This window comes from Coccinella septempunctata, chromosome 2 (genome assembly GCF_907165205.1).
Source record: "Coccinella septempunctata chromosome 2, icCocSept1.1, whole genome shotgun sequence".
In the NCBI taxonomy this organism is placed as follows: domain Eukaryota; kingdom Metazoa; phylum Arthropoda; class Insecta; order Coleoptera; family Coccinellidae; genus Coccinella; species Coccinella septempunctata.
In genome coordinates, this window is record NC_058190.1 from 19,361,802 (window position 1) to 19,382,417 (window position 20,616).

Genomic DNA, 20,616 nt, shown 5'->3' on the forward strand with positions numbered 1-20,616 from the left:
CTCGAGTTTTTCTTCAGCACTTGCCTCACATTTTACTTTTTTCATAATATAGAAAAAAATCTGGTTTTTATGTTGGAAAACATGGTTTTTATGTTTGAAAATTCAATCCCCAATTTTTTTAGTGCTACTGAAGATTTTTCAATTTTTTTTTAGCATTCTCCAGCACACATCTAGCATTCACTTTTCCGAGATATCGTGCTGCACATAAGTTGGCCTGGAAAATTCAATTTCTAATTTTTTCATTGTGTACCCGCCAACACTTCGATAGATAAAGTTTTTTAAATCCAAAAAATAAAAACAAGACAATTCTAATTCATATATTTGTGTAATTAATCGAAAAATATTAAAATCCTCTAACACTTCTGATAGCTATTTCTTCGTCTATTGGTGACATTTTCCTATATTTATAGAACTCCATTGAAAAAGTTGCTGTTCCTGAAGAAAGGGTTCTGATAATTGTCGCATAACCTTGTAGTTCAGATAATGGAGTGTTGGCTCTAACCACCTGTAAAAATAATTCGAGTAAACAAGTTTTTTCTTACACTTAATTTGCTTAATTTAGCTTTCAGATCAGTATCAATAGGGTATAATAATAATAATAATAATAACATTTATTGGTTTCAAAAGATTACACCAGAAAGAATTAAATTTGAAACAAGTCATCAACCTGTAGTTGAACAAAAGAAAAGGAAAATGAAACAATGCTTACATCAAACCATGCAGTACTCTCTAAATTCACTCAAACTATATGGTTCACAATCTAGAATAAATCCATACAGAGATTTCTTGAATTTTGTATGACCCGTTATATTCCTCAAATCTTTTGGTAGGATATTGAATAAATTTACTGCCATACACGCAACCGATCTACCTCTTAAAAGTGTGCTAAACTATGCTGTGGTAATATGTAAGATGAAATTCTAAAAATTCTCCTGGTATTATTTGAATTTTTGAAATCCGCAAAATAATGGCTACTCTTACTGAAAAAAATCAGTAGTTTGTAAACATAAGCCCCACAGTTAAAATATTATTTTTCTTAAATACGCCTCTACAACTCTCTCTATATCTCATGCTTAGCATGGTTCGTAATTCTCCTTTTTGAGCTACAAAAATACTTTCAACATGAGAGGAACTTCTTCAAAATATGATTCCATAACAAAGAATTGAATGAAAGTTAGCATAATACACTAGTTTTAGCATATCGAAATCAACTTGACTCCTCAACATAAACAGGATATAACAGGTAGAGTTGAGTCTACTCTTTAATTGTTCAATATGTGGACCCCACTTAAGATGCTTATCTAGTCCCAAAAACTTTAAATTATCTTCAACGTGAACACAATTATTCTGAACCTGTAACATAAAAGGATATTCCGCATTATGCTGCCCACAGACTTCGTTCTTTTCCATCCGTTCGAATCGCCGCGATTCGAACCGTCGTTCCAAAAACAGAAGTTTTTTAAATTTCTTCCCCGTTTTTTTAAGTTTACTACTGAATAACCACTGGTATATCTATGGGAGATGATTCCCCAATATAAGGGTCCTGTAGCGTTCCTCGAACAACTGAAGAATAGAAGAATCATCACTTGGAAGACTGGACCTGGTCGAAAGACCCTCCCAGTCAAAAGCAAAATGAAATCAAAATCCAAATTGATAGGTTATGTTTAACGTCTGACGTTTCATGATGGCAGCACTTCAACTCAAATTTCATTACAACACGTAAACGTTATATTTGACGTTATTTGTCACGTTAACGTTTACGTTCAGGCTAACGTCCTGTGCGCACTTCAACTCTCTAATAGAGAGTTGAGTTTTAGCCATTTCCTTACTGAATGAAATCTGATAATCATCACATTTTGCAAAAGATGGGAATTATGGAGGGACTTTTGCTGAGGGTGAGACGTTTGAGTAGTGCAGACTTCATTAATGATGATATCAAACGGGTGAAAGATCTACATAAATTATTCTCGAAATGAACATTATTAATATTATTATACATAAACTGAGTGCAATACATGAAATGACTTAGAGATTTTTCTTTCGTATATTGATCGATATCGTTAGTTCTTTCCCTGCACGGTAAATCTTCGGGAGCGACTTAACGTATGACTGATCTACATAGTTTGATGTCCGTTTCAATATACCATAATATACTACTTTTCATTCTGAATTGAATTGTGTGTCTAACTCATTTTCGGACAAAAATTGACATCGATGGTTTTTTCCCTGTACCCTTCAAATAACATCTTCAAAAGTCATGTAGAGGACTTCAAATTGGCATTCTACAATGTAAAAACTGTTGGTTCCATTTTCTCCAAACTGAAAGATGAGAAGAAAATTATTGACAATTCGTGTTTTTACAAAATTTCCTGTAAAGGTTGCGAGAAATGTTATATTGGGCAGACTTCTTAAGAACTTCTTAAGAACAGAATACGACAGCACAAATATGATTGCCAATTGCAAAATGCTGGTCGATCTGATAGAACAGCACTTTCTGAACATCATTTCACAACTCAGCACAGTTTCGACTTTGATGACGTAAAAAAGATAGAGAGACAAATTTTAAAAACGCAATCTAAGCGAAATGATGTTCATACATATGAATGACACGGTGAATCATCGCTCAGACACACAAGGTCTCAATATTATTTACTGTTCTTTGTTGGATATGTTCAAAGAACGTATGTCACTGTAGAGATCGTATTTGCCGTTTCGTTGCTTGGTCTGTCAGATTGATTCTATTCAATGAACTGTGCAATTTTCGTATGTGATATATATAATTTTTGATTTGTTTAGTTATGTTTGTGGGTGTATTTTAGTTGTTTATTCTCACCCTATATCTCCATGTATTGCCCTCACTTTTTGCATATATCTAACTTTCACAATATTTATTCAGGGTAAGTCTGCAGAATCTTTTTGTCTCCTTTGCAGTCCTGATGAAGTCTGAAAATACAGACGAAACGTCGACTTTTGAATAAAGTTTTGTCAACAATTTGATTTGTCCTCGTTCCCGTAAAATCCTCATATCTGTAAATTTGTATCTTCCATACGACTAAAATCTGAGCCAGATAGCGCAAGACGTTATTCCATTTCCGCATAACGTTATTAGCGTACGTCGGTGTTATACGCTTGTTCCATATCTCTCTATAGTGCCATCTCATCAATAAAATAAAAATGTTTGGGATAGAGAGTGGTGGATGAACTCAGGGTGCGTTCCACTAGGCGCTCACGCCGTTCACAACGATCACGACCACGACCGCCCGAATTACCGTTCCACTAGTGCCCGGCTTCAAAAGCGTATAGGCTTGTGGAACGGTACGTGAGCGACGGTGAACTCGTTTTTGAAAATTCAAAACGCGAAATGAATGCAGAAATCAGTTTTGTATAATTTGATTCTCTTGAGAAAGATGAAGAACCAAACTCTCGCCAAGTTCTTCTTTGATTTAAGCGGTTTAGCTTGCACAACATTGGTACAGTGGGAATCAGAATTTATTTACAAATCTTGTGTTCTTGTTCGTGAGAAAGCAATAGTGTTCAAAGATCTTTGGTAGTGTTGAAGATGGGCTCCGATATTTTACAAAATTTACAAGTTGTAGCGGAATTTGATGATAAAATAAATAAATAAATAATAACTTCATTTCAAGGAATCTTCGTACAAAGATCAAATGAAATCGACGTCACGAAATCGACGATAATTCATCCATTTTAAATTTAGCGCCACGCGTTCACAAACGACCACTTCGACCAACGGGCAGAGATGGGTCGTCATGATCGAAAACGATGACGCCATCGATTCGAAGCGGGCGATCGTGATCTTCTAGTGGAACGGCCTTAGGTCGTCGTGAGCGTTGTGAGCGCCTAGTGGAACGCGCGTTTGTCTAGTGTATGTTTCTCTTTTTCATCCTGTGACTGATGTTTGTTGCATTTTGTGGCCGTCCACGCGACAAAATCTCTACACCGTTTTTTAGGTTATGTAGGATCACATCCATATGCTCGTCCACGAACTGTAGGTTTTTATAGTTTCAGGTTATAAATCTGTTTCAGTTTCATCACATTAGTAATGACATTTCTTCTGGTTTCAGTACATATTGATAATTTTTTCAATGAATGTGAGTACTAAGCTGTAATGTATATGTTTTTATTCTGTGACTATTGTTAAAAGTTTTTCTGTGGTCGTCCATGAAGACATAAGACTTCTACACCGTTTTTTAGGTTAGAGTAGAGTCATGTCCACATGCTTTCTCGCAAACTTGTAAGAGATTTTTTATAGGTTTGAACTTTTGAATCTGTCCTCGTTATACTCCCGATGTTATTATTTTTTTCGCAATTTTTACTACATATTGGTAGGTTGCCTCATCCCTTGTTACTCGATGAAAGTCTGTATGTTCTTTGTTTTTTTAGCCTGAAGAAGAGGAGAACTATTCCTCGAAACTATAGCAAGTTGTAACAATTGAACAATAAATATATTGCCACGATGCCGACTTAATTTCTGCTGATTCACAAAATTGAGTTTCATAAAAGAATTTATCTCACAATTCATAGTTCCTTCCCTATTACTTAACCTACTACTGTTTCAAACGACTAAGGTGGTATGTTCTTCGCACAAAAATATGAGCAAAATTCAGAACCTTTCGGGTACCTCTTAGCTGTGTTAACAAAATTAAAAGAGCCGAGGTACCCCGAAACAAATAAAATAAGCAAAAACAAAAATGCTGCGCTACAATTATTTAATCAAGCAGTCTTTTCATAACTTCTAGCACTTCCCCAAAACACCCCACTATCTCCAGCATGGTGTCCATTTCACTTTTCGGAATTGCTTTTTCACTTTCGCGCACATTTTCCAGCCTGACTCTCTGGTTGCTACGCTTCCTGACATCCTCTCGCATCCTTTTCACACAAAGTCATCCTCGGAATCATGTGGAATAACGAATATCTCTTCAGGTGAAAAACCAAAAGTTACCTCAAATGGAAAAGTTTCTTTACATGGAACGCCACTGTTTAACCCGTGCTAAGGTTCATATCGTATGTAACGAAAACGCAAACTCAATTCGACCTTGTTGACGCGGCACATTACTTACATCGTTTACCGGCTATGTGTCTCAGTCCAGTGTGGTATCACTATTGGTAAGATTGGGTGTAACCCTAGATATTGCTCGATTTGTTTTGGTAGCGTACTTTCGACGTCGGATTTGCTCGCACTTTCTCGCCGTTATTCATCTCCCATAAGTTGAAAACATTCTTTTCTGAGTGATGTATTTGATTAATCGCAGTTTGGTGAGCTAATTCTATTCCTTCTTTATCGTCAAAGTATGTATTGGACAGTCTATGTCCCGCCGTCTCTAATCTAATTCTCTTCTGGTTACCTTCCACTCGCATCTTTCGAAGAACCTTTTTAATCTGAACCATCGTCGTTCTACTGATGACGATTACGTCTACCTCTGGACGATGCATTTCGAGCCTTATATACGGACCGACATCGTTCCATAACCGAACTTGATCAGTTCAGAATTCCCTCATACGCACAAGTCCACATATTGAGTTGAATGTCTCTCATTCTTACGCAAAATTTCCGAACTTTCTAATTCTTTGGCGCACAACTTTCCGAGTTCATGAACTTCTTAACATTTCTGATGAAATAGCCGCAATATCCGGTTTTCCGCACTTTAGTATACTATCGCCGTCGCGACCTGGTAACTAAAGTTAAGTACCATTCAGAGGCTATTCCACTGATGATGACCTGATGATTATACCTTCCTACTGGTTGAAAATCTGCCATGGTATCTTTCAAAGATACCTTCTTATGGATATTGATTGACCAAATCCAACTTATCGACTATATACAAAAACAACAAAACAACACATGCAAAGTCATACAAAACAATTCATCTCCCTTGAACATGTAATTTAATCATGGAGAACACAATAATCAAAAAGTGACCTATCATATAAATAAAACTCAAATCTTATCAGAGAGCATGCAGAACGTTGTGCTCACATTAAAGAGTGGCCACAACGCTTCTTCATAATCCTTTTTCGACAAGGATTATTTTTCTCTCATTCCATCTGTTTTCGATATTCTTTATTTCTATCATTTGAAATCATCCATCAGCAAATCAAAATTGATCCCTATATCGTTAATCTATCTTTCAAGATGGATTTCCTAACAAAACCATTAGAAAATTGTTTCTATGGCAATCTATCACCTGGTAATAACTCTAGCTCAAATTTAATTCAAAAACTTAAAATCAACAGTGTATCTCCCAAAACTTCTTATGTAATAAATGGGAATATTGACGAGATATACAGGGTGGCCATTTGAAAACGAAACAGACGAGATTACAGACGAAATAAATTTTTTCGATAGAAATGCTCGGACAGGTCGATTTCTGTTTCGAGGGGGACAACTTAAGATGTAGGTTACGGACGCATAGCGCTTCAACCTTTGCTACTACAACCCTCACCCCCAATTTTTGAATAGGGAAGATGGGGTGAGTGATACCTCATTTGAAAGGTATTTTTATACTGATTTCAGCACAGTAATTGTTTTTTCATTTTATGCATTAGTTCTCGAAATATTCTTAACTAAGTATTTGAAAATGAAGTGGTGTTTTCATGGCACTTGTAGTGTTTTTTTGTGAAAAATCGACATTTTGAGCTTCAAAACAACCATGACTGTGGCTTCCTTCCTCCAATCCACTGACATAGAAATCTTTAATCAAGATGTCGAACAAACAAAGCGTATTGCGAAGGAGCTCAATCTTGCTGAAACTCAATCTAAATTATCTTCGATATAATTTGCAGTATTTCCAATAACATGATCGAACGATTTCCGACTTAATTATGAAGTGTTTTCTCAGTTAATCAACAAAATGAAAACATTATTGAAGCCAACTGAGAAAACACTTCATAATTAAGTCGGAAATCGTTTCACGAATTGGGACTGGAATATTTCTGTGGCATCATTAATGATTTGATTTTCTCACCTGGTAATCTGATTAGAGATATGTACGTATTTGGACTATTTGGAGATTTCTATCGATCAAGTGTTACCGCATGTCATTGGAAATACTGCAAATTATATCGAAGATAATTTAGATTGAGTTTCAGCAAGATTGAGCTCCTTCGCAATACGCTTCGTTTGTTCGACATCTTGATTAAAGATTTCTATGTCAGTGGATTGGAGGAAGGAAGCCACAGTCATGGTTGTTTTGAAGCTCAAAATGTTGATTTTTCACAAAAAAACACTACAAGTGCCATGAAAACACCACTTCATTTTCAAATACTTAGTTAAGAATATTTCGAGAACTAATGCATAAAATGAAAAAACAATTACTGTGCTGAAATCAGTATAAAAATACCTTTCAAATGAGGTATCACTCACCCCATCTTCCCTATTCAAAAATTGGGGATGAGGGTTGTAGTAGCAAAGGTTGAAGCGCTATGCCTCCGTAACCTACATCTTAAGTTGTCCCCCTCGAAACAGAAATCGACCTGTCCGAGCATTTCTATGGAAAAAATTTATTTCGTCTGTAATCTCGTCTGTTTCGTTTTCAAATGGCCACCCTGTATATGCTTCTAGAATATTGGGTAAGGAAATTCCTTCTCGGGCTCTCAACGTCCAAAATAATTGAAAATAAAGGTTTTTTTTGACAAGCGTATGATTGATTTTTTCCACTGGGAAGATAAGTGTTGAAGAAGTTTAGTTTCGGACATGAAGTCGATTTTAAGTTAAAAGGAAAACGGTTTAGTGTAGATAATTACTTGCCCATAAGAGCATATATATCAATTCAATATTCGAAGACAACTAATTTGGCGTTGTATCGTTGTAAGAATTAGTACGCTCTTGAGTATTAACCGGCTAATTCAATTAATAGCGGAAAATCGAGGTTAGAGCGTCGTGGAATAATTGGGGATCCACCCACGAGAGGTAGACAAGAAATTTGGGCTTTGGTCTAAGAAGGGGAATGATAAAAGGAACCAGAAAAGGGAAGGGAGTTAGTGGAAGAAAATAGACGTCGGGAAGACGGAAGTGGAATCCGGGATTCGAAGATGAAGTCGTCGGGAAGACGGAATAGAGTAGATTTAGAAGTCTCAAAAGGGGAGACTGGTATAAGCTATTCGGGGAATAGTGTAAGATAATTCGTATCGTGGTACTAGTTTTTAAATTCTTCTGAATATCCTTCCCAGTTCCTTCCATGCAACTCGTTTGTTCATGGCAAATATCAGTTTCCCAGTTTCTACGTCGATCATCTGTTTTACGTTATCAATTATTCCCTTATTCGATTCTGCCCGTCGCATTCCTCCGTCGCGACCGTCCAAGGCATGCGTCCACTAATCCTTGACCCCTTGGGCCCCTTTTCACGGGTGGGCAAAATTTGTTGTCTACTGAGGGGATCTCGAGAACTGTAGCTGTGCGAATTGAGGGTATATAAGAAAAATAAAAAATGTGCGTACCCTCCTTCCATAGCGACCGGGGAGAAAAACTGGACGTAATCGTCAAGATGGTTTTTCTAGAATTTTTTACCTTTTGTGTGACCTATAGGCGATGTTAAGTACTCAATGAAATAACAAGGCAGGATCAATAATGGGCCAAAAGAAGCGCAATTACCTTGGGACGCCCTGTATAGTGTGGAAGAGGGCCCTCTGAACTGCCAGCTGTAGCGATGAGATCTCCCAATCCCATTAATCCCCAGGAATAACTATCCTGTCAGAAATCACTCGATTCCAAAGATTTAAACTTAAGAATATGTGAAAAACGGCGTAACAAATCAAAGCGGGATGTGTGATCAACGAATGCGTGAATTCAACTAGTTCTTATGTGACGACTTCTTTCTGTCGTGAATATATGAAGTGCGATTCTGATCTTTATTTTTTTTCTGATTCTCGCTTCTTCGTCTGGCGATGCTCCGCCCAAATCTTCCCGAAGTAGGAATTCCGCCCCTAAAATCCGCAGCCTAGTACAAAATGATGAAACATCTTCGTCATGTCATTCCAGTTCCGAGTGAGACCTCGACCAGTTCAGACGCTTTTCAGAGTGCTATAAAAGTAAAAGTGGAAGAGAAAGTCGAAGTGAAAGAGTACACTAGCAAAGCTACGGAATTTTTGATTCCGTCTATCAAACTTCCGAAGTTTTTTGTAAGTTCTATAAGTGTATGTGTTGTAGCGGGTTTTCCTCGGTGTACTCGAGCGCCAGCTATTCTTTAAGGGAGAATAGCAAACCTACCCTGGTAGCTACTAGCCGAAGACAAGGTTCCTTGGTGTCTAGGGTGTTAGCGACGCCCAATGATAGTCAAAATCAACGTACACAACCTTTATTTGTCGACTCGTAAAAAGGGAATACGAATGGCACTATTATAAAATTCGTACAGTGAAAGACTCGAAATCAGTGAATTTACAGGGGCAAAACGGACGGAATGAAACGGAATCCGATCTCAACAGTTATACGGGGGTATACGGACTAGTTCGCCAGCCAGAACGTGGGACGTACACTTAACGGACAATTATCGAACTTCAGCCAGGTTAGGGGATGAAAGACGGCACAGATTTACGACAGCTCATCCCTAGGTGCGTTCTTCGCCCCCTGAGTATCCACGCCAGCGGGGTTCCTCGATAACAGCTGAGGTGAGCGTCGAAACAACGGGGGAGGAAAGAGGGTTAGCCACTCCAAAGTGCTTCCGCACCCCCTGAGTATCCACGCCAGCGGGGTGCTTTAGCAGTAGGGATGGAACTTAACCCGGGGTAGGAAGGGATGAAGGAAGGTTTTTCGCCACTCCAAAGTGCTTCCGCACCCCCTGAGTATCCACGCCAGCGGGGCCCTTTAGCAGTAGGGGTGGAACTTAACCCGGGGTAGGAAGGGATGAAGGAAGGTTTTCCGCCACTCCAAAGTGCTTTCCGCGCCCCCTGAGTATCAACGCCAGCGGGGTGCTTCTGAAGTAGGAGTGGAACTTGACCTAGAGGTAGGAAGGGGTGGAGGAAGTTTCCCGCCACTCCAAAGTGCTTTCCGCGCCCCCTTAGTATCCACGCCAGCGGGGTGCTTCTGCAGTAGAAGTGGAGCTTAAACTAGGGGTAGGAAGGGATGAGGGGAGGCTGAAGTTCCAATGGTACCTATGGTTTGGTCACTTGCACTCGCAAATTTCAAAATCACTCAATACTGTGAAGAGAAAAACATAAAAAAACAAAGTATACTCTGAATCGAAACCAAGAAAAAGAAAAGCAACTCTAAAGAAATCTCCCAACAAGTTTTTACGGCGGACGGCACTAATTAATCGCAAATCGTAAATGTGAACAGCAGGTGAATCAATCGTCAGTCAATCGTAAGTGAAGTGGCCTGTGGGGGAACATCTGATTTTATACCCACAGGGGAGGTGCGGAAATCAGATGTGCCCGACAGTCGAAATTCGGTAAATTTGCGTCGATGAAAACGTCTTAATTTCGACTTATCTAGCTAGCGACCAAAAAAACTCGGTTATCTTCCAATTCAGGATGTTTTATACGGTGCGACATCGTTTTTAGGAAATGAAAACGGAATAAAAACGGTGCGGAATGTTTACAATTCCGAACGATGTCGGAATCCTGAATTGGAAATTTGAAAAGATTTTTCTCCAAAATTAATTCGAAAATGAAAACTAAAAGATTCTTCTAAAATGAGGGGGTAGTTTTGAAAAACCATCCTCTCATTACAGTGTTATAGAGCATAAATTCGCTCAAATTCAGTATATTCAGTGTCTTCAGTCCAGATTTTTAATATCGATGGTTGCACGGATATCACTGGTCAGTCGATATTAATTTTTCTGATATTATAGAAAATACATAACTAAGCCACATAGCTTTTTAGTATTATTGTAGTAAGGATTTCAAATATTTCAATTTTATTCAGAAATACCTCATATAGTTTAATACCGACAAATAGCCATGTCGGAGGTCTCAGACAATGAGAGCTCCTACATGGAAGCTACGGACGCCGAAGAGCGATGGAGAAGCAGAGGAGCTTGTAAGGCTCAAAGAAGAGAATGGGCAGTTGAAGGCTCAAATTAATAAACTAACTGAAACCGTGGCTCAGTTGGTCGGGGAGGTACGCCTCTTGAGAGAGGAAGTTAATAAGAATAAAGCGCCTCAATCCCCTAGTTTTGCTGAAATTGCAAAACAGATTACGGCACAGAAATCCCCCACATTTGCAGAAATTGCAAAGCCGGTAGCTGTCCCAAAAAATTCCTCCAAATAGGAAGTAGCTCCAGAACCGGAAAAGAAGAAAAATTTTGCAACTCAAGTTGCAAAAACCCAGAACGCGCCGCACTCAAAACGCGCGCGTAAAGAAAGTTCATCTTCAGACGAAGAGACCGCAAAAAAAGCAACGGAGTTACTTAAAAAAGATAAAATTCCACCCATCACGACGATGGCTACAGCCGATTGGGTAGAGATCTCGAAAGCTCCCTACATAAAAAAATTCAGCTACAACAGAGCAACCGTCGTAAAAGACGGAATTATGATCGTAGCCTCGACTGTGGACGATTACAGGAACATTACGAAATATTTTGACCAGATTGGACATCTTGCCCAGGGAACAAGCTGGTTTCCGACCTGGTCGCAACTGCGAAGATCAGGTCCTTGCACTTCTGACCTATATTGAGAGAGGCTGAGGAACGCAGCAAGACAGGAGTAGCCTTCATAGACTTAACAGCTGCCTATGATACCGTCTGGAGGGAGGGCTTAATGTATAAATTTCTGAGAACCATAAGATATAGGAAGCTGACAGCAATAGTGAACAACATGCTCTCCAATAGATCCCTTCAGACTGTAATGGGGGACACACGAAGCAGACCCAAGCTGCTTAATAACGGCTTACCTCAAGGCTCAGTTCTGGCTCCACTTCTTTTCAATCTATACATAGCTGACCTTCCACAAACACCGAGCCGTAAGTTATGTATGCCGATGATTTGGCTCTGGCAACACAGCACTCGAACATAACTCACTCGAAACATAGAAGCTGCTTTGTCAGCGGACCTGGACATTCTATCGGACTACTGTAGAAGGTGGAGGTTGACACCCAACACTGCGAAAACTGAGACCTGTTGCTTTCACCCAACAATAGATTGGCATCTACCAGCCTAAGAATCACTATAAATGGCACTGTTTTACGCCATAATCACAACCCTAAATATCTGGGTGTCACGGTGGATCGTACCCTGTCGTTCAACAAACACCTGACCAACTTGGCAGCGAATCTAAGGTCCCGTAATAACATCCTATACAAGCTGGCTGGATCGACCTGGGGAGCTGATGCTCCAACCCTGCGTACTTCCGCACTTAGTCTTGTCTTCCCAACGGCCGAATACTGCGCATCAGCTTGGATAAACAGCCCCTACGTATCTAAAATCGACACAGTTCTGAACCAAACGATGAGAATAATTACAGGATCCATTAAATCTACGCCAGTCGAGTGGTTGCCAGTGCTATCTCACATAGAACCACCGAGAATCCGCAGAAAACAGATCTCAAACCTGCCTCCCAAACAATGGGTCACATCAACTATGAATGCCCGCTAACGACCTTTCCTGGAACAGGCGACGACTTGTTGCACGCGACACCGGAGGCCATTTCCTGGCTCGAACAGCTATGCCTGGAGCTGTGATAGTGGAGACAATGACTGTGAGTGTAGTTGTGAAGTGTGTTCTAGTGTTGTGTTGTGTGTACCTGTATTAACTTTCCTTTCTTTCTTTTTTTTTCATGTATGTTCGAGTAGACCATAGGCTAAATAAATAACCAGATTGGTAAGGAGTACTTTACCTACCAGATGGAGGAAGAGAAAAAGATCTCCGCAGTCATAAGGCATCTCCCAATAAATGCTGACCTAGATATAATCAAAAATGATCTAAAGGCCCTAGGAATCCATGACGCCGAGGTGTCCAGAATGACATCCAATAAAACCAAAAAGTTCATACCCTTATACCTGGTCAAAACTCAGAGAAAGGAGATTTTCGAAATAAGACGCCTCTACAATCCCTGCATTGTAGTGGAACCAAAAAGAAGGGCAGAAAATCAAAGCCGATGCTTCAGATGCCAGAGGTACGGACATGCCCAAAACAAGTGCTCTTTCCCATACAGATGCGTTAAATGTTTGGGCAATCATTGCACAAAAGATTGCGAACTTACCAGAAAAGGTGAGGAGAGAAATGCCACATGCGTTCTGTGCGGTGAAGAAGGCCATTCAGCAAGCTACAAAGGATGCATCGAATTCAAATTAGTGACAAGGAAGAGGAAAACAGGCCAGAAATCGGCTCAGCAGAGCATGATTCCTCAAAGAGTCCAGGAGAAAAAGAAGCCCACCCTCTCCTAAGTAGACGACAAGAAAAAAGAAGTACCCAAACCAGTACAGAAGAAGGAGCAACAGAAAATGCCCCAAGCTAAACCTAATAGTCTCTTGGAACATAAACGGGGTCAGAACTCGAAAATCCGAGATAGAAGAAATAATATCAGAGAGAAAACCTGATGGTATAGCCTTACAGGAAACAAGAATACAACCAAATACGCGATTGAACCTCATGAATTATGAGATATATAGATGTGACAGAATCGCAAACACTGGAGGAGGTGTTGCCTTACTGGTTAGACGAGATCTGAAACACTATTTTAAAGGAAGATCTGACGAGTCACAATTAGAAACAGTGACGATTGTTGCTGAAATAAATCGACAAAGAGTCGAAGTCCCATCGGCATATGAAAGACCCCCAAATAACTTATTGGAAGATCTCGCTGAAAAACATGAAGCTATCGTTATTGGACCTGAAGAACCAATGTACCTAGCATTCGGAAATGGATTACCAGATATAATTGATATCGCAATTATGAAAAATATCACTAGAGAATTCTCGATAAAGACCTTGTGGGACGGAACCTCAAACCACAACCTCATCGAATTAACAATAGGAGAATGGCCAACAAGAGAACTAATGCAAACAAGAGAATACACCGATTGGACTAAATATAGCCATCTGATACAATCGGAGGTAACAGAAATACCAACAATCAACACACCGGAAGACCTAGAAAGCGCAGTTGATAAACTATAAAAGAATATACTAGATGCCTACAAAAAGGCACAAAGAAAATAACGAGACCAGCACCGATACATCCACACGGTGATACACCCAGAGAAATCAAAGATCTCATCAGGGAAAATCGGAGACTAAGAAAAACATACAGGCTCAACAAAACAGATATGAATAAAAGAAATCTAAACCGACACAGCCAAGTTCTAAAAAATGCCCTGAAGGACATGAGAACAAAAGAGTTCCAGAACTAAATACTATCGATCATTCTGCATGGAAAATGCAAGAATGTCTGAGAAGAGAAAATACCACCTCTCCACGGAGAAAGAGGAATGGCATATAGGAATATCGATAAAGAAGAAGCACTGGCGGACTCGATAGAATGAGAATCGAGAATTAATTACAGACCTGATGACGATAATGATGATCTGGAAGAACTAGTTGAGAACAACGAAGAAGAAATGGACGAACCACCAGTAGACGACAAAATAGAAAAACCAACTTCTCCATTTGAAATAAAAGAGATAATCAGAAGCTTAAAAAATGAAAAAGCTCCCGGAAGTGATAAAATAACAAATGCTATGTTGAAGAAATTACCTAGAAAAGGTATAGCAGCTCACACAAATATTGCAAACGCTATAATGAGGACTGAACACTATCCGAAAAAGTGGAAAACTGCAGAAGTCATAGTGTTCAACAAACCAGGCAAAGACAAAAAATTCCCCCAAAAATACAGGCCGATAAGTTTATTGTCCGCCCTAGGAAAAGTAGTAGAAAGGGTAATCGCTAGGAGGCTTACAGAAGAAACTGAAAATCTGAATCTCATTCCAGCAGAGCAATTCGGATTCAGAAGAGATCACTCAACAGAACAGCAATTACTGAGACTTCCAAAATAGACAAGCAACAGGTCTTGTACTACTAGATGTCGCCAGAGTATTCGACAGAGTATGGCATGAAGGATTGATTTACAGAATGAGATATGCTGGATATTCAATCAAACTGTGCAAGTTGATTAGGAATTATTTGAGGAACATTAGATTCTACGTAAAAGGGGAAGGAGAAAACTCCACAACCAGATATATGGAAGCAGGGGTGCCTCAAGGGTCAGTACTTGGGCCGTTACTGTATAACATATATATTCACGATATACCAAAATCTCCAAGGCTGATACTATATGCCGACGACACCGAAATCGCAATGCGACATCGCAAGCTAGAAATCATAGAAGGAAAATTACAAGAAGCTATAGATGAAATTAATGACTGGTGTATTAAATGGAAAATAAAGCTCAACGGACAAAAGAGCCAAGCGATATTACTGCAGAAGAGGAAACTGAGAACTACAACAAATCTAGAGGTAGATGGAGAAGAAATCGAGTGGAAAAACGAAGCGAAATATTTAGGTATCACCCTAGACAAATGTCTAACTTGGAGAAGCCATATCAAACAAGCCATCGACAAAACCAAGGCAGCGATGAATATGCTATACCCGCTAATAGGTAGAAATAGCCATATGTCAAATAAGACAAAATTAAAAATAATCAAAGCCGTTGCTAGACCGCAACTGACTTATGGATCAGGTGCTTGGGGATTCGCGGCAAAGAGCCATATACAAGGAATTCAGGCAACAGAAAACAAGCTACTACGATGTGCCATAGACGCGCCTTGGTTTGTTAGGAACAAACAGATATATCGAGATTTGAAGTGGGAAACCATCACCGAATTTATGAAGAGGAAAGCTGAAAAGTTATTCAGCGAAGGAACATCCAAACGAAGAACTCAGGAAACTAGTGGACTACTATCCGAAAGAAGACAGATGAAGAATGAGAATTTACAAAAGGAGACCGCGAGATCAATTGAGGGGGGATTAAAATGAGTACGGAAACTTATTAAAACTATACTAAGAAGAGATATCCGAAATGGACGAACATGAAAACCCTAGCACGACAATGTGCAAGAAGAAATTAACCGATCAAGAGATAAATGGTTTATAGGCAAATGCCCGGAACCAATGAAAAGCATGTTAGGTTTAGTGGGTCGCGAACTCAGGAGAGTGAGTAACTCCACAGTGTTCCCTAGAAATGGGTTCCTCTGGGCGAGAGATAGGGCCCCGTGTTTTCACGATCGCAGATTCCCTCTGCTATACAAAAAAAAAATGTCATTCCAGTGCGATACGTTCAAGCGAGTAGACGTGTTGAATGATTTTTCGAGCATACGATTTGGGAATTTGATTGAATACTGATTATTCGAGAGACTTCTGTGAATGAGTCTTGTTGTGTTGTTATTGTCCAGATCAAAAGATCGTTGTTTGTGCAAATTACATTAGGTTACACCTTATTGACATTCATACTGTATTTTAGTCTTTTATTTTATATTCAGAGTTTTGAATGAAGTTAATTCATTGAAATGCAAGAATGACCTTATTGACTATTTAAAAATAAATAAATATAGCTTTCAGTTCCTCATTAGTTAGTATGGCTCTTTAGTGCCATATTGGAAACAACAGTAACGAAAGAACTTCTAACACTGTACACTAATCCTAGCGCGGTTGTTGTTACTTATTACTGTTTCCAACATCGGCTCGCTACGTTCGCCTAGCCCGGGTGATGTTACTGTTACAGCGTCCCGCATCCGACCACCACCATGAGACCGAAAACCGGGAAAAGGCTCCAACAGAGCTTAATCCTTTTGATATCTCATATGAGTGGATGCTCTTCTGGAGAGGAGTGTGAAAGCCGTAAGGCTAAAGTCATTGTTCAAAACTGAGATACATAAAAAATACAATATTTGAATATACCAACACTGTAGCAGTAGTAGTACCCATTAAATAGAAACTGAGTGAAAAAACAAGGTACTTCTCCAAAAACAAATGGTTGTACGGAGGATAACCTACAATATTTGGTTTTCAAAGAAATAAATCAAATGAGTACCTAACCTATGTTGAGAAAACTACACAATGAAGAGAGCATATCAACTGAAAAATATTCTGCTTTAAAATATTAAAATAACATAAATTCGAAATATATATTTATTTACCTTAACATTTTCCCTCATAGAAATTTCCTCAACGGTTGATCTTCTTCTAGACAGATCCGCTAAAAGTGGTGATAAATAATCGCTTGGAATTACAATTTCTATATTCATGACAGGTTCGAGTATATCAGTGCCTTGTTGTTGCAGCATCTAGAAACAAAAATATTTATCAGTTGTAATAGCAAATTAGTACCACAAAAATCAAGATGGCTCCATCAATAAGTACTGAATAATGAAAGGATATTAAATTATGTTATCGATCAAAAAAATCATCCAAAAACAAAGGCCCTAGGGGTGTACGCATGCTGATTTGGCCCTTGGAAGATATTTGAACGATATTGATAGAATTTGTAGGTACCAATGATGTTAAGAAATTTTTATTTTTCATTTCAATCTTTAATCACGACCCAGTTCTGGCACAATTATGAAACTATTTTTTTAGGAAACCTCGTCACTATTTATATGAAATCGTGATATTTTCAGATCTCAAAAGAAGGTAGGCCATATTCGAAAAAAATAAAAATCATGCTTTCTTTCGCCAAAGAACAGAAGCGCGCGACCTAAACACCACATGTGATTTTCAGCGCAAACACAACAACTGTCATAAGAATAGTTAATTTTTTGATGAGATGAGATATAACACCACATATATTGGGTGAATAAAATGTCTTCATCCAAGACTGTTTATGAAAAGTCTAGTGTTTGCTCCAAATTATTGAAGGAAGCTCCAGGTACTCCTGAACGATTATTATCAGATATAGATATTTGCGCGAGTTATATTTATTAAGGCAGGAAAAGCGTTTTTAAAAAGCTATATTTCGTACAATACGTTTATACAGTGAAAGTTATGTCAGAACTGATTCAATGATAATAAAATTATAATTTATAACCTCGGTACACTTTCTTAGTTCTTGGAAAATGAGACGATGCTGAGATTGCACTTCCTGCGATCTTCCAACGAAGTTCATCGTTCTCGGATATATAACTCCTCCATCCTCAGAAAGGTGCCTACGTAGTGAAGAATGGAACTGCTCTAGCTTGGGATTCTTCTCTCTCTGGTTGATTTCGTGGAACTGCTCGTGGTTGGAATCCTTCTGTTTCTGTTTGATTTCTTGGAACCCTGGATCTTAGCCACAACTTAATTTTCCTCGATCCAAAATAGGAGATAATTATGAAAAATAGCAAATAAATGATAATTATCAGGACTTCATGCAATGATTTGGTACTTTTTTGCTTTTCCATTAAGAGTTGAATTTCCTCTTGTTTCTTCTTCAATTTGTGTATTTGGTCCAATGAAAAATCTTCTAGTTTTATTTTGAATGCAGTTAGGGTTGTTGCATTCAACTCGGCAGCAATTTGAGGAAGGTACATTGGTTCTCCCTCCAAGATTTCCTTGTCGTTGTAGAATTTTTCTTGAGAGTTTTCGAAATGACATCCTTTTGGTACATTTAGCAGGAAGTTTCCCTTCAATGTGCTGACGTCGGTTCTTCTGCATACTGTGCGAATTTTCATCCCAGTTGGAGCTAACATGATGAATCTTCCATTACCAATCTTCTGGACAACGTTCTTGCTAGTTTCCACAGGGTGATTTTGGCAGGAACCAGTGGATTTTTGGAGTTGCAGTAGCTGGAACAGGCAATCTTCTACTTCTGACCCATTATTGAGTTTGTCGTCTTCGCAGTAATACAGTGGGTGTAAATCAATACAAGGCGAAGAGGCGTATTGATACCATTTTTCATTGCTTGTCAGATAGGTATTTTTGGGAATGATAATAGTGTTGTTTATAGTTGGGATTGAAAATAAATGGTAATGAGAAAAAGGTTCGGGGTGTACAATGGGAAAATGAAGAACGAAAACAATTCTGAATTCAACAAAATATGCATCTACTTTTATCAATTCATAGAATCTGTGATATTCTCTCTCGTCGACGAATATCAGATTACTTGAACCATATAAATTTTTTGTTTTATTGATAATTGAATATAATTCGGAAAATTTAATAATGCTATGATGCAATATTCCGAGTCTGGAAAAACTAATGGCGTTTTCAATTTCATCGATTAATTCTATAATAATATTGATAGATATTCCGATTTGGTCCATGAGATTTTTAATCTGAATATACATATAAAAGTTATCACTTAATTGATTAAATTTTCCTGAAATTCCTTCAAGTTGGGAAGCAATTGTTTTTTGATTATTTCTGAGGACAGAAATAGTTTTATTGAAATTTTCGATTACTTCACCGGTTAATGAAATACCTGCATTTAAATTGAACATAATATCCTTCTGATTATTTTGAAGTTCTTTTAATGCCGATTCATAATGCAATGCGTCATTTGCATCTAAATTACCAGTAATACTTTTTATTATGGTTCCCAATCCATCAATAATTCCTCTTTTTGATCTTCCCATTGGTATCAAACTTTTCAATTTTTGTTTTGCTGAGCTTAATTGATATTCATAAAACTTTTTATGATTTTCCAATTCTGTACGAAACACGGAGCTTGAAGTATTTAAAATAGTACTAGATACTGTCTTATAATGAAATTCTAAATATCTTAACTGTGTGGCGATGGTCATAGTAATGTATGAATCTGTGAAATTTGCTTCTAACTTTCGCTTTCCCTAGGAGAATTGGAAGGACTCCCGGATTGTCCTTCAGGTTTATTATTTGAATGTCCTGTGCTGTCACCAGAATCATTAGGATTAGCCTGAAAAAGTTTCTTAGATTCAGTTTTAGGTTTTTTGAGGTTTTGTTTATGCAAAATTTTCTTATCACTTTCTATCTTAATTTTCTGATTACGTAGTACTTTCTCTTTCGAAAACTTTGGAGAAAGCTTATTTCTCATGTTGGATTTAATTTTTCTGTACGCGATAGTACCAGGTTTATACGTTAAAGGATCATGTCTATTTTGATTTTGCTTTTCTATGATGTTCTGCTTCCTCTCCCCCATCAGTTCATTCAGTCTTTTGTAAATTTCTCTAGTTTTTTGTTTATGGTTCTCTACATAGTTATTAATAATGGCTTTGTTTACATCTATATTGAGGGGATCCTTACTATTCAAATGGCCGTTAATTATGTCAATAGGTTTCTGCTTCGTCAAGGAATGAATAGAATTATTATATCCAAATATTGCGTAGGGCATTAAGTCTTCAATATTTGATGAATCATTGTTTTTACTTTTTAAAATTCTCAAATGTTCTAATATAGTAGAATGAAATCTTTCGATGATACCATTGGATTGTGAATTATTTACTGTGATATAATGAGGAGAAATTTGGTGTAGTTCAAGAAATTCAGATACAATACTATTTTTGAACTCTGTTCCATTATCCATCACTACTGTTGACGGTGAACCGTGATGCGTCATGAAAATTACCAGAGATTTTATTATTTCTATAGCTGTAAGAGAAATTAATGGATATGCTTGGGCGTATTTCGAAAAGGCATCGACAATTGTAAGAAATTTCTTGTTTTGTGCTTGAAAAGTGTCAATGTGCACAATTTCGAAGGGTTTACATGGCGTGGGTGTAAG

General features: G+C 38.2%; 1 protein-coding gene across 1 annotated transcript in view; it reads right to left on the reverse strand.

Moving 5' to 3' along the window:
* Positions 1-303: 303 nt before the first annotated feature.
* Positions 304-20,616, reverse strand: part of LOC123308569 (ribosome-releasing factor 2, mitochondrial) — a 226,114-nt gene continuing 205,801 nt past the window's right edge. The window contains exons 9-10 of the mRNA XM_044891290.1: positions 17,081-17,227; positions 304-505 (exon numbers count right to left, since the gene is read on the reverse strand). Of these exons, the coding sequence (XP_044747225.1) occupies positions 344-505; positions 17,081-17,227 (309 nt within the window). The 3' untranslated portion in view covers positions 304-343. The remainder of the gene's footprint in view (positions 506-17,080; positions 17,228-20,616) is intronic.